This window comes from Poecilia reticulata, chromosome 6 (assembly GCF_904066995.2).
Source record: "Poecilia reticulata chromosome 6, P_reticulata-male-v2, whole genome shotgun sequence".
Lineage (NCBI taxonomy): Eukaryota > Metazoa > Chordata > Actinopteri > Cyprinodontiformes > Poeciliidae > Poecilia > Poecilia reticulata.
Genome location: NC_088835.1, coordinates 19099683 through 19114540, shown reverse-complemented (window position 1 = coordinate 19114540; position 14858 = coordinate 19099683). Strand labels below are relative to the sequence as shown.

General features: G+C 39.3%; 1 protein-coding gene across 14 annotated transcripts in view; it reads right to left on the bottom strand.

The window, feature by feature from the left end:
• The window catches only part of magi2b (membrane associated guanylate kinase, WW and PDZ domain containing 2b), a 108194-nt gene that overhangs the window by 68803 nt on the left and 24533 nt on the right, over window positions 1-14858 (bottom strand). For all 14 annotated transcript variants that reach the window (XM_081608081.1, XM_081608082.1, XM_081608083.1 and 11 more), the window contains exon 2: window positions 12895-13011. In XM_081608081.1, coding sequence (XP_081464207.1) covers window positions 12895-13011 — 117 coding nt within the window. The remainder of the gene's footprint in view (window positions 1-12894; window positions 13012-14858) is intronic.

Here is a 14858-nt window from a genome sequence, read left to right as displayed (position 1 = left end):
TTAAATTGGCCTCCTCTTGTTTCCAATTTACCTCACTTCCCTTCCCATCCATTTGTTCCCGTGTTGATGTTCTCTGTCCCCATTACTCCCTTTCTCTGTCTTTTTTAATCCACTCTCCTGTTTCCCTCGTTATGCTCTCATCTTCCTCTCTCTTGCTCTCTTTTTCCACGGGACTCATCCCGTCTTTCCTCCATCCCAGCTGGCAGATGTGAGGCATGACAGCAGGTCTGCAGAGAAGGTATGATCGAGCTCACATACTGGCATCCTTATTTACACTACAAAGTCCAAGCTGCAGATGCAGCGGTGCAACATGGCAACACTCCGACGACGACGTGTCACCACCGCCTGGGAAACAGACTCGCCATGGTAACAAGCAGCTACATCTACATTTGCTGTACCAAAGTAATATTTATGTCAGACATGCCACTCGGTGTTACAAGTTTCTGCCTCTCAGTTTGAGCACTTTCTCCTGCGCGTAGCTACAGGTCACTGCCTTGCACGACAATCAATTGCTGTCACATCCTCGACACCGAGAGCTCACACCTGGTTACCTCATAGTCATTCAACTGGTGTTCAAGCAGACCGGTCTGACTCTGATTGGAGCTGCAGGCCTCACCTCCCCATGTAAATTCCCGCTCCGGTTTGAGGATGCTCTCAGATGTAGTCGAGTTGAAGTCAGCATGGAGATAAATTGCAGACTTCAGGCAGACTAGAGAGTGACCTTTCCTACTGTGCACTAATTTATAACTAATGCTCCACAAAGTAAGACTGAAATAACATGGTTCCCAATCTCCGTGCTGTCATGCAGGAGGTTCCACTTATACTTTTCAAAGTTGTAGGGCTATAAAATGTGACAGTTTGTAGCCACTGTAAACGTGAGTTGGGGGTGCGGCCAGCAGCTTATTTGGATTTTAAGTGACGAGACTCTGTAAAACAGATCCGAAAAAAAGCACAAAATAGACAAAATCTGATTATGATTTTGTGGTAAGAAAAAAAAAACACCTTTAAACCACTTTTACATCACTACTTGAGGGAAAGATTCTTCCTCTATGGACAAAAAGCTAAATCTATAGCCAGAATCCCTCAGCCTTTAGTAGAAATATTCAGTTATGAACAATGCACTTTAGGGGTGTGCTGGTGACGCAGGGGTTAAGCACAACCCACATATGGAGGCCTTTGTCCTTGACGCAGCTGTTGCAGGTTCGATTCCCGGCCTTGGCGACCTTTGCTGCATGTCTTCCCCCTTCTCTCATTACCCACTTTCCTGTCAATTAACTATCAAATAAAGGCCACTAGAGCCAAAAAAACAACAAAAAAAACAATGCACTTTAATCAGGATCAAGACTAATTCCCTTTCCAAGCTAAAAACCAGCAGACTTCAACAAAGCTCGATTCTCTGGTCCAACATATTGACCTGAGACACAACAGTGCTGGAGACCGTGTGACATTGAGAAATTACATTTGTACTGAGGTGTCTCCTGTGGTGATAGAAATCAGCCCCAATAGCCTGAAAAGCATCTTTATTAGTCTGTAGAGCTGAGTGACTGACGTAGGACGACAGAGCGGGTCATGATGGCACACCAGTTTGGTATTCAGAGTGTGTGTGTGTGTGTGCGTGCGTGCGTGTGTATGCGAGCAAGAAAACACCAATCAGAGCAAGCAATTAGGATTTCAGAGGTGTTGCTGCTTACTGACCATGATAGGGACTCATCGCTCTAGTCATAGACTAACACTGAGTGGAGAAGTATGAAGATAAATATTCAACTCGAGTGAGAGCATCAACCTAAAGAAAAGCAAAAAAAAAAGAAACATAACAACGCTTTTCCAGTCATTTAAGATAGAAAGCAATTTGCAGACAACGCAAATTCATTAATCACGTTCAATATTTGCGGTTTTCGTTTCACGAAATCCCCTCGCTGTCTCTTTCATCTGTGCAACAATATTAATCCATTGTGCCAATCAAACTGCAGGGAGCACAGAACCACATCAAAGCATGTCAGGCAGGCCTTTAACAAGAGCAAGCCAGCAGGCAAATCACCCCTTTAAGAAGAGTCCCTGGGAGATGATGTGGTTCTTTTTCTCTCTCCTCTCATAGAAACACACATGCGTACAGAAGCAACACAGAATGGCATGTAACACTCAAATGATTCATTTATCAGCCTGCCCTATTAAATCTCAGCACGCAAACAGAATAATCAATGCAACAGGGTTAAAAAAAAAGAGACATCCACAGATAAGTGCAGTGTGTTTTTATGCACATAAAATAAACTCTCCCACAGACCAAAACACAAAGTGAATGAATCGTATCTTTATCAGCTCATTGAACCATTATGATCATGACTAGCATCCCTAAAATGAACGTCGGCGAGGAATCTGGTAAATATGACAGCTTCCTTTGCTGAGGAAATAATTACATAGGCACTGACTGACTGTTGGCTCGAAGCAGCAAATTTTGGCCTAGCATATTTATAGCAAGTGTCCATTTGACTTTCATGTCAATAGCATAATGAATTCAAGTTTAAGTCAGCTTCAGAGCAAAAGGTCAGTTAGCCAAAATATTCTGCATGGAGTGTAACAACACATACTGGCATCCTTATTTAGACTACACGACAGAGGCGAGCAAGGAAAACTGCAGCCTGGAGCATCAGCTGACGGATCTCTATGAATGTGCTTTGACAAGATGGAGACGGCTTTTAAATGCAAACAGAAATGAAGTAAATAGTTCAAAATATTTTGCTAGCTAAGATGTAGATGATGGTCAAACTTTGAGGTGTGACATCAGTAAATCAGCAATGGAAAAAAAATCACATAAAACCAATTTAAAACAATTACATTAGTATATTTGTAGCTGATCGCTACAAAGATATATTTACATAAATGATTGATTTAATGTCACCATCAGTGCAACACAAAAGATTGATGTATTTTTTGAACTAGTCTTGATAAGCGCTGCTTCTGACAAAACTATTCATGCATCTTGGTTTTTTCCATTTTCTGTCATAAACTTTAATATGTTTACTCAGCATTGTATAACACAAAACAAATAGGGAAAGGAAAAACATGCATTAAACACTCTTTACAAATAAAACTTTAAAATGTGGGGAGTTTATTTGTATTTCTCTCCTTCTCTGACATCTCTTAATAAAATCAACTTCCAGCCTGGCCTTCGCTTTCCTACGCAGCTCTGCTATATTCTTGACTCCCGGCTCTGATTGAGATGGAGATATTTTGCAAAAAGATGAATGGACAGAAATGTCTGTCTGCAGATGTACAAAGCTGGTAGAAACCTGAAAAGATTTGCAGCTTTAAATGAAATGAAATGTGGTTCCAGAAAGTTCTGACTCAGGGAGAAGGGGGCTGATTGTAAATGAATGCCACACTTTCAAGTTTATTTTTAGCAAAATAAATAAAGACATATTTTATTCTTTTTTCCACTTCACTGCGTCACTTTGTGTTGGTCTATCAAACAAAATCAACAAAATGCACTTTGTCTGATTATTACATGAATAAAATGGAAAAGTGACACAAATAAAGGATTTAATGTGGGCCAAAAGATTCATAAAGTCAGAAAAAAAAGAAAGTACAAATCTTTTGTTTTCTACTCTAGTATTACATATTTCATATTTAACTAATGTTTTTTCTAATTGGGTTGATTGTTTTTTTAAATAAGAAAAAGACACAGTGATATTAGATTTGAATACAAATATAGCTTAGACTTTCTTTTCAGAGGCATCCTCAAAATTTTAAAATTTATTTATGTAGGTAGTGGAAAGAAATGTCCAATTTTAGAAACATTTCAGGAAGAGTGAAGAAATGCCAGTGAAATCAAATTTAAAGATTTAAAAGAAAGGCTGCCATCTTGAAAACAAAATCTAAATAAATAAAAAATGACAAGGAGGAACTTTCCTAAGCGTCCAAGCTCATTGAAACGTTAAAATTAAAACAGATTAAAGAATCACTAAAGAAAACAAACTGTTCCACGTAAAGTGTTTCCTTATTTAGCTCGAGACAAGCAGTCACAAGGACAAGTGTTGCAAGTTCAAGTGTAAACGTTCATTTTATTAAACATCAACAGTATTTAATGTTTCGCCTTCTATCGCTTTACTTTCTAATTGTTAAGGTAGAGCACTCTGTCTAATAGACCTGACATGAAAATTAACAGTATGTTTTAAAATATCATGCATTCATCAGGGTTATAAAGGTCTCTTTCTCCCTCCGCGCATCATTTCCTCACATCATTATGATAGTCATCTTCATTACTGCTATCATTATCAGACGCGTGCGTCATACGCCATCACAATCTCCATCCTATGCATCCTGGCTCTGTTCCCCATTAACATCTTTATGTGCCCCTCCTCTGTGTCTCCACTGGAGGATTCCCTGTCAGAGGCTGCAGAGCTGACGGGCAGCCCGAGTCCAGAACGCTGGATGTGAACCGACAGAAGCTGCATGTATTTATAGGCTATCTGAGTACAGAAATGCGCCGCTCACTGTTCGGGCTATTTATAGAGCCTCTTTGCTGATGTCTCTGCGTTTAGAGCAGGAGAAGAGATGCTTCTCCTGGGAATTACTTACGAGACTCCCTCATATCTGCCTTCTTCCTCCGTTCGGAGCACGTCCGTTCTCCCGACAGCCTCCGTCCTCTTGTTTTACACTTTCCATCCTCTTTCTTCCTGCCTCTCTGCTTGTCTTCTCCTCTTTTCCCCTCTTCTAGGAGTCTAAAGTAGCTCATGTCTACATTTATCACCATCCCTTCCCCCACAGTCTGTTTTCTGATCCCATTCTTTCTTTTACCTTAGTTTTTTTCTTTGACTTTCTGATTCTTTCAGGCCATTTTAAAAATCTCACCTCCCCTTTCAAACAGAAGACACTGTTCATCTTGAAGGGGTCAATTATTCCCTAAAATTTAAAATAAAGGGTTGAATCTCTGTCCAAAAGCACAAGAATATAGTCATTGTTGCAATTATTGTAGAACTTTTCTACATTTGCTTTTCCAGCACATGCAGCGCCTTGTCAAGGTGTTTGTGTCTCGAGACCTTTTCCGTTTTGCCGCATCACAAACACAAACTTCACTGAATTTTATTTGCATTTTGTTTGACAAAAACGCTTTGTGAAAGGAAACTGAGTCATAATTTGAATATATTTGCAAATAAAAATCTTTAAATTGTGCGTGTTGCAGTTTAGCCCACCTGTCAGTACCAGACCATTATCTGATTTCAATATTAGTCTGGTATCAGTCTGAACTTTGACTAGGCCTTTCAAACATGTATTTGCTGAATTCTCTCATCTCATCAGCTTCCCCATTCTCTTGCAGCATGATGCTGTCACCACCATGTTTCACTATGGGGCTACTGTGTTCAGCATAATATGTAGTGTTTGTGGCCCAGCATGCATTAAGTCTTGCATAAACAACAACAAAAAAAACATTCTTCCACGTGTACGCCGTATCGTTTGCTGCAAACTGCAAATAAAACTTTAAAGAATTGCTTTCTTCATGTCGTTCTTCCATAAACTCCATAATTTTTCTAATAGTTGATTTCACACCAGAGTTGAGGCTCTCTGAAGCTCCTCCAAAGCTGCCATTGGCCAGAATAATCCACTGTTTTTGCCCTTTAGTGAAAAGGTTATACGTTCAAATGTACTAAAGTAACAATCAGTGAAGTTATTCATGCTAATAGATCCCTTGGTTGAAAGATGCCATGCTATGCATGGAACGCTAGCTAAGCTAATTTGCTAAATTGCAAAGTACTATGAGATTTGGGACGTGCATCTTTAATGCTGCTGCACAAAATCTAAAAGTTTACACTGCTTTGGCTTTATCTGTTGTGCTCCTCATGATGCTGACCCCCGATGCCTTTACAAAACACCTGGATTTACTAGGAGATTAAGACTGAGATTAAGAATGATGATTAGCTGGGCAACTCGTAAATATGATTTTATTTATGGGTGGCCAAGCAGAGGGGCACAGGGAAAAACGGAAAATAAAAAAATGTAACATTCCTTTCACTTCACAGGTTTGTACTTGGTGCTGGCCTACAACATATATTCCAATTAAAATTAAAAATGTGGAAACTCAAGGGGGCAAGACCACTTCTGCAAGGAACTGTAAGTCAGTTTTTACTCTTTAGCACATCTTCAGACACTTTTAATCTGGGAATGTCCTCCGAGTGTTAATCCTGCAACCGTTTTGCCATCTGCGCTCCAAGAGAGGTAAGTGCATGTGCAAAAAGAAAAGCCCCAACTCAGAGACAAACAACCGCAGCAGCTTAAATACAAAGTCTGCAGCATGTCATTGGTATCAAAGAGAACATTTTTACATTAGGCTCATTATGTTTGGGGTGCAGCAGGCTATCCTTGAGCCCAATGACATAACAGGATGCAGTTGATGTCAGAATGTGAGCCTTCGAGCTCTGCGCACGCACACACACACACACATACAGATTCCCTGACAGCCAGACACACCTCCTCCCACGTCCTTGACAGCATGTTGTGATGCAGAGTGGCGTCTGCTCGTCAAGCTGACAGACCGACTCTGACAGCATGGTCAGAGCGCTGCAGACGAGAGGGGAAAAAAACAAAAACAACAAAAAAACAAACAGTGATTGTCAAACGCTTCAATCCACGACAACAAACAGCCCCGGCGGGCAGCGCAGAGCAGCGTTCAGGACCACCATCACTGGTTTGTTAGCCATCTGACGCTGTGTCACTCTGATGCTTCAGCGACGCCTGACTAAACTGAGCGTAGGACTCTCAAAAAGTCAAGCAACGCATGTAGATGAACGATGCTCACATTTAACAGAGAGGGGCAGCTCAAAGCACAGGGATCCTGCATACTTTTGTCACTATACTTAACCAGATTTAAATTTCTAGATTTGTTCTGCAGTTTTTGTAACATTTCAGGCATGGAAGTACAAAAAAATAGACGTAAACATGCTTGAAAAAAAGTAAAGTTTTGCTTCGTTTTCTACAAAGAATGGTTTGTGTTATCTATATCGAGTTAGATCAGCTCCATTTCAAAATCTGTAACTCTTTGACTTGTCAAATAAACGAGAGAGTATACAAGGCAAGCATTTCTAAAGTATTTTTAAAGTGGTGGCTCCTGACCCAAAAGTTTATAGTTTTCAAAAAAGCCAAAAGTGGAGTCTCATCTATTTACACTCTTTACAGGAAGTGGTCATTATATTCTGTAATTCGAGTTGATACCATCATTTAAAACAATAATAAGACAATGCGACACGAGTTATAAGATGTTAGACATACAGTATTATGTTGTAATTGTGCCCTTAGTTAGTATATATAGATGTATTTTTTATCTATGTGTGACTCTTCATGTTTCATTTGCCTGTCACTTTGACATCTGAATTTCACCACAGAGACAATAATGGTTATTTCTGTTATATTCTGTGGATTTAATCTGAATTCAAAAACCAAAAACCAGCTGAAACTTCAGTGGGATAATGGATCAAAAGAAAGAGATCTATACAGCGTTCAGAATAAAGGTTGAGGTTACAAAGAACAGAGGAAGTAATGAGAGATCAGAGATAATGCTGAGTGGAATAAGAATTGGGCATCAGAACCTGATCAGAACCCTCTTTATCATGGGAAAGCATCCTACTGGGTTTGGTTACTGGGGTGGTGTTGAGAAAATGGTAAAAAAAAAAAATATATGCATTTACGGTATGTAAAAAAATTATGATAGTGTTGTTCATGGAACAGTGGAGTAATGGGGAACCGAGGTTTAATGACATTATTACACTGTAATAAGGTTGACGGGGGGAAAAAAATATGTTTTTAGGAAAATATTTTTTTAAGAGTTTCTAAGAGTTTTTTAAGAGTCAAATAACCCCACAACCCAAAAAGGGGTCTGGGGTTGTTTGAGTTTGGTTTTGGATTTTTGCTATTTTTGGTGTTCCTTGGGTTCTTTATTTAGTTTGCCCCGTTTTCCACTTTTGTTCTTCCTCAGTTTTTCTTGTTTCTAGTTATTTTCTACTTTAGTGTATCATGTTTCTTTAGTGCTTGAATTATTTCCTGTGCCACTTTCTCTCTCCCTTCTCCCCCAGTTAGCTCCTGCTCTAACCATTCACACCTGCTACCTGTTTACTCATCAGCCACACCTCCCAGTATTTAAGCACCTCACTAATTCACTAGTCGCCAGTTCGTTTTGTTACCTTGCCACACCTCGTCACTCTGAGTGTGTCCACCTGGAATCCCCTCACGTCTTCAGTTTTTGTGTTTGCTTGGATTTTCCCCTATTTTTGTAAGTTGGATTTTGCCTTTGTTTCATTAAACTCTCTCATATATGCTATGTTTTTACCTGCTGCTTTTGGGTCTTCTTCAACCACTAAATATGACAAAGAGGATACAAAGTAATAGAAGTATGATGAGCATCCAGTTCTATTTTTTATTGCCATAAAACCCCAAAGAAGAAGAAGAAGCAAAAAGGAAAGGACTGGATTGACTGGATATGCAACCCAGAGAAACCATTATGTTGCCAAGTAACGAAGAGAGTAGTGGAGGTTTGCCTCTCTCAGTTCTGGTGCAGCACGTATCCCTCTGTTGTAAATCCGCCTCCTACCATTCTTCAGTCTCATCTCTGGTTCAGCTGAAGACTAAACACAAACAGACTGGACCCTGAGGAGAACCTCAGAGCTGCTTTGTCAACTACAGCTCCGGTCTTAGAGGCAGAAACATCCTCAGCTGTCCCACTAATTCCCGCAAATTGAGGCTTACGATGTTCAGGGGACACCCAGGGTTGATTTGAGCCCTCTGATGTTTCTTTAGCAGCCCAGTATGACAGTACTTAGCTGCTGGTGGAGGAAAACTTCATTTTGTAAATGCGAATTACACTTTTTCTTCAGAGATACTTTTAACTTGTGGATAAACGCTGCAGATTTTCTGTCCTACAGTGGAGTGTTGGACTCAGATTTTAACAACCACATGTCCCCTTCAGCTTGAATTTAAAGTCATGTAGATAACAGACAAGTAGTGAAATCTCACTGCTGTGATTTTTGATTAAATGTGCATGAAGACAGTAGAAAGTGCTCAACTGCAACTGCCAGCGCAATATCTCGTTTTGCAAAACTTTCCACCACAAAGGACTGCTAGAAAGCAACACTTGGTAGGTTATTACACTTTAATATGACCTTAAAATCATATTTGCCCTAAAGTGGATGAACACTCCCCTGACCCTGACGGAGCTGCTAAAGCTCACGGTGAATGACGGGAACGTGTCGATGAAGGAAAAACGATAAGAGTTGGATAAATACATCTTAACTGCAATCAGTGCTGTCATTTCAATCTACAATAATTATATCACAATCGCATGTTTTCCCAAGAGCTTTTAAAGGCTTCATTTATTATAAATCACTGTGAAAACAACTGCATTTGTTAATCATTATGAGGCTTTAATGCTATAAATGATACATTTTTTCCTGCGGTTCTGAAAATGCTAAAAGGACTTCTCAAAGTGATTTGTTGCAACAAAGATACAGATAAGTCAATGATTCATTCAAAAGATGAAGAGTAGGAGTCATCATTACACTGTACAGGCTCTGCAACATGATGGACAAATAATTAGGGAGATGTAATTGCTACATCATCACAGAATAATAATAATTGTTCTGTTCGAATAAAAGGTTGGAAGGTGACTGTAATTGAAATATCATTGCAAACCGGGGGATAATGTGAACAAAACGGGCACACGGCGTCCTGTAAGATTAGCAGAGAGAAGGTGTTAGAAGGTTTAGCCAATGCCCATTACCACGGCCGTCACTCTGTCAGTCGGCCTGAGCGGCACTAAAACACAGCCGACAGCCTGAGCCAGGCAGAAAACAAGGAGGACAGAAATGGAGGTGCACACTGCTTTTCCAGCAAATCTACTGTCAAATTTGACGCTGGTGTTAAACACAGCAACTAGCTGCAAAAGATACATAAATCTTCTGGATACACCGTTACCAGAGTGTTGCTACTTAAGCTTTTCACAGACTTTCCGTCCTCTGAGCGGTGAGTCACTACCAGAGGAACTTTTAATCACAATGGCTATTAATCGCTGATATTGAAATAACTTCCTCACTGTTATTGAAAAGACTTTAACATACTGACGACAACAATTATCAGCTTGAATGACTGCCCTTGGGCAAAAAATTAAAAGGATAATAAACAGTCAAATCACTTCTGTGGTTATGCCTGACTGGCTGCTCCGACTAGAAAACTCTGGATATATGTTGTAAAGAATACACACTAACTTTATTAGTAGTGCTGGGACTTGATTAAAACTTTTAATCGAGTTAGTTAGAGTTTGCAGTGAATTAACGTTTTAATCAAAACAATAGGTCGACAAAATAGGCAACATTTTCAATTCAAAAAACTTTTCCACTGATAAATAATTGAATAAATAGACATACGAGCTCAACAACAAAGGTGGTTATTGTTTTTATACATATTCAGCTTCCAAGAAGGGCTGCAACTGATTATTATTTTCATTATTCTGATGATTAATTGGATAAAAACAGAGAATCCCTGCAGGTGAAGACTGGCTGCCATTGTGTACGCGCTCCATGAAGCTAGCTAGCCCTCAGCAAGTTGACCTCAAAGAAAAGGAAGTTATTTTTCAAAATAAAAGCATAACAAGGCAGATTTCTCATTGTGTACCTGAGTGAGGAGACGATTTACAATAACTTCTTTGAAAATGATATTTATTTTGAAATGTGGAATGTGGAAGTTGACATCTGAGCTGCTGCAGCATGTTTTACATTGACATGATACTGAAGAGTTGAACAGTTTTGGTTCTAGGCTAACTCTTTTTTATACACAAGTCTTTTCCAGCTTCACATCAGATTGTTTTGAAGCAAAAATTAAAATCGGCGTTGTCGTCCATCACTGTTGTTTGCAGATGACAGGTATGTCAGGTTTACTGGTAAACCAGAAACACAATTCAAAGGCTCTGAACTTTTATATGTAAAAAAACAAAAAGAAAACAGGAAAGAAAGAAATAATTAGTTTGGTTAAAAATGGTAACATGTTCATCTCTATGTAATTAATTAATCAAAATGAATGTTTTATTTTTAGCTGGCACAGATTAGCCAATCACATTGAAGTAACTTGGTGCAGGTTTAGTTGAGGTATCTAGATTGGATGTAGATTCCTTTCTGGACTTTAAACTAAGCATCACAACGAGAACAAAAGAGACTCTGAAAGTGTTATGGAGTGGTGCATCGAGTATTTCAGAAACCAATCTACCCAGATCAAGCTCAACCATCCCACTGGTTTACTGGTTTTATATCAGAGGAGGAGACAGGGTGAACTGGTTACAACCAAGATATGCAAAATATCTTGTGTGAAAATACGTGCCAGCATTGAAGTCAATGGTCTGCAGCAACATTAACTCACACTGCCACTGCTGTCAGCTAAGAGAACAGGAAACTGAGGCTACAATTCACACATACTCCCAAAATGTGTCAATACCAAATTACGAAAAGAGGCGATTCAGCCTTAAATTCAGCTGAGTTGCAGCAGTGATGCATCTAAAACATGCAGGACACTGAGAGGTGGAGACCCTGCTCTAATCTGCAGCTTACAGAAACCATTTAAACTGGATATTTTTACTTCAGACACTGATGATGTTTACATTCATCAATGATCAATGAAGGAAAAAAGAAAAGAATGAACGAAAGAAGGAAGGAAGGAAAAAAGAAAAGAATGAACGAAAGAAGGAAGGAAGGAAAAAAGAAAGGAATGAACAAAAGAAGGAAAGTAGGAAGGAAGGAAAGAAAGAAGGAATGAAGTAGAGAAGGAAGGAAGGAAAGAGCGAACGAATGAAAGAAAGAAGGGAAGAAGGAAAGAACAAAAGAAAGAAGGAAGGAAAGAAAAGGAAGGAAGGAGAGGGAACAATGTAAACGAGGAAAAAATGAATGAAAACATAGAAACTATTATTCTGGCACAGAAACTCAAATACCAGACTTTTCCAGACTGTGCGTTTTGTAAAAATAAAAAAGGAAAATGCTGTCAATGGCGAACTGCTAGGTAGGTTATGACATCACAACCTGATCTTTACAGGTGCCTCAGTTCTCACACTCTGAGTCTGAAATCAAACCTAAAATCAAGAGAAAATCTAATGTGGTGAAAATGAGGTAATGACAGAGAGAGAGGAAGATGTTGCTCAACACACCAGCAAAGGAATCATTCAATGGATTCAGTAACAAACCACCAAGACATCAAAACTAAACTTTAAGAAAAAAAAAAGTCTGATCAACGCATGCTAACAATGGATTCAAAAAAATAAAAAAACACGGCTGTGAATCCACTGACTCATGCTCCACGAACAAGGAGTAACAGCCAGTCATCGAGTTGATTCATGAGCCATTCGATGCATTGACAGAAGGAGGACCTGCCGGGGAAAGGAGGCAAAAGGCCCGCAGAGAGAGAGAGAGAGACAAAACCCAGATTTCACGACGAACCCGCCGGCAGGAAACGTCTGAGTGACGGCTTGTTTGTCCAGCACACCGAAATTTTCCAAACACTTCCAAGAGAGACGTTATTATCTCCTTATATCTCTGTGTGTGTTGTGAATGTGTGCTGAAGGGGGTAGGGCATCACGACAACGCAAGCCTCCAGACAAGAAGGTGGTTGCCGTGGAAACCTCGGACGACCGAGGGAAAAGAAGGAGCGATAGACAGCGAGAGACGGAGAGAAAGAGCGCGTGTGTGATGAAAGAAATAAAGGGGAATCATCCTGAGGCAAAATTAAAAGGGGAGGAAAAAGAGGAGAGAAAAAAAAGGGCCCTGGGAGGAGTTGAGAGCATCTTATTTAAAAAGAAACAAAGAGGGAGAAGAAACAATTAGGATAGTGAGATCAGAGAAGAGTGGAAGAGCAGTGAGGAGAAGAGTGCAAACTCACAGGGAACGGTGCGGAGGTAGAGGTTGTCTCTGATGATCTGCTGGTGGTCGTGGTCCACTGAGCCCTTGGAGAAGCGAAGGTTGAGGTAGTGCCGCAAATCTTTGTCAACTACCCCCCCTAAAAAAATAAAAATAAAAAGAGTTGAGTCAGGATCTGGTGTAAAGAGGCGCTTTGCTCAAATGGTCTCCGAAAATCTATTAAAATGAGCTCAAACAAGAAACAGCAGTTCCTAAACAAGTCTACTCTTCTCAAGCCTGAACACTTTTATATGTTTTGTGGAGGTCAGTAGTGTTTAAGAAAAAAGGCGGTTTAATTCATTTGTACATTTTCAGCCACTTCAGAAAGCACAAGCAGTCAGATGAGAGTACTTTGATTTAAACTGACAAAGATTGGGCCAGAAATAAGTGTAGATTCATTTGCTGAGTGACATCAGGGAGTACAAACTTTTCCAAACCTAAACAAACATCTGGTTTCTAGAGAACACTGCTGATCAGTGAGAAACAGGATGTAGCTGCCGGTAGCTAGACATGCTATTCTAAGAAGTTATTTTATTTTTTATAACCAACACTACGCTACATATTTTAATCTATAGAATTTATCCTCACAGTTCATTGTCTAAGCTTGTAATAAGTTACATTTGACCTCAGTTTAAACCATAGAAGTTTCTTTTTTAAGCATCTCTGTAATTAGGTCGCGGCTAATCAACTTTGCATGTAGCTAATTAAGATGGCTGACAATTAGCCACGGTGGCTAATAGTTTTTTGGCCTGAAAGAGAACCCTCCATCAAAGCTGCAGCAGGTAACTATTATAAAAATATACACTGCTCAAAAAAATAAAGGGAACACTTAAACACTTAAGTGAACACTTAAGTGTTCCCTTTATTTTTTTGAGCAGTATATTTTTTACATATTGATGTGGAGCAGCAGGGACCTGTAAGGTTTTCTTGTTCAAAGCCCGTTTTTCTCAGGAGTCACTAGAACTCCTTATTCAAGTTGTTAGACAGGAAACCAGATGAGTTCGTTATTGGTTGGTTTCAATGACCAAGCCAACGAAGGCAATAAGAATGTGGCTGACTTTAATAACTGTAGAAAGTCGATAAATTGTACTTTGACCTGCATTTTATGTATATAACCACATACTTAGGAATATCATGCGATTATATCCTGGGACACGACGCTAAAGCATCACAGGGCAACACTCACAACATTATACAGACACACTTATACTTAAACAATAAACAATTGACCTAGCAGTCATGTTTTTGGACCAGCAGGATAATGTGTTTTTCTCTAAACCTAAATGATTTAACCCCTGGAGGAACATGTTTACTGACCAGAAACATGTCAGTAAACATGTTAAAATGTACTCATAATTTATAGCACTGATATAGTACTATCCTGATTTGTCATGTTTTGTTTTCTAACTTTATGACATATTTTATTTATCCAACCCTGACCCAAAAACATCTATTTTCTAAATATGTGAAATGCGACATGGGCAATATTCAACTTGCTAGATGGAAAAGCAATAGATGTGCTAACAACAGTTGGCAGCAACAGGTAATAATGTGTCTCATTCTGGATTTATGTAATTCATCACTGTAGGAACTTTGTTACAAACATGTTCAAACCCTAAGAAATGCAAGAAATTGTTTGTTTGCTTGTTGTTGTTTTTTTTTTTTTGCAACTTCATCTGAGACCAAAATTATCATCTTGGAAGATTTAAGTTGAAACTCATCATCATTCAACGAGAAATATGTAGTTTTTTTTTGCTTTTACCAAATGTCCATTTTTATTTTTTTATTTTTTACACCTTTCTGAATAATTAACTATAACATCATGATTGGTATTACAGTAATCACAATCTTGGACTGCAGGGTGGCACGGTTGGTTTTGCTGTTGCCTTGCAGTGAAAAGGTTCTGGATTCAGTTTGCATGTTTTCCATGTGTGGTGGGTTCTCTCT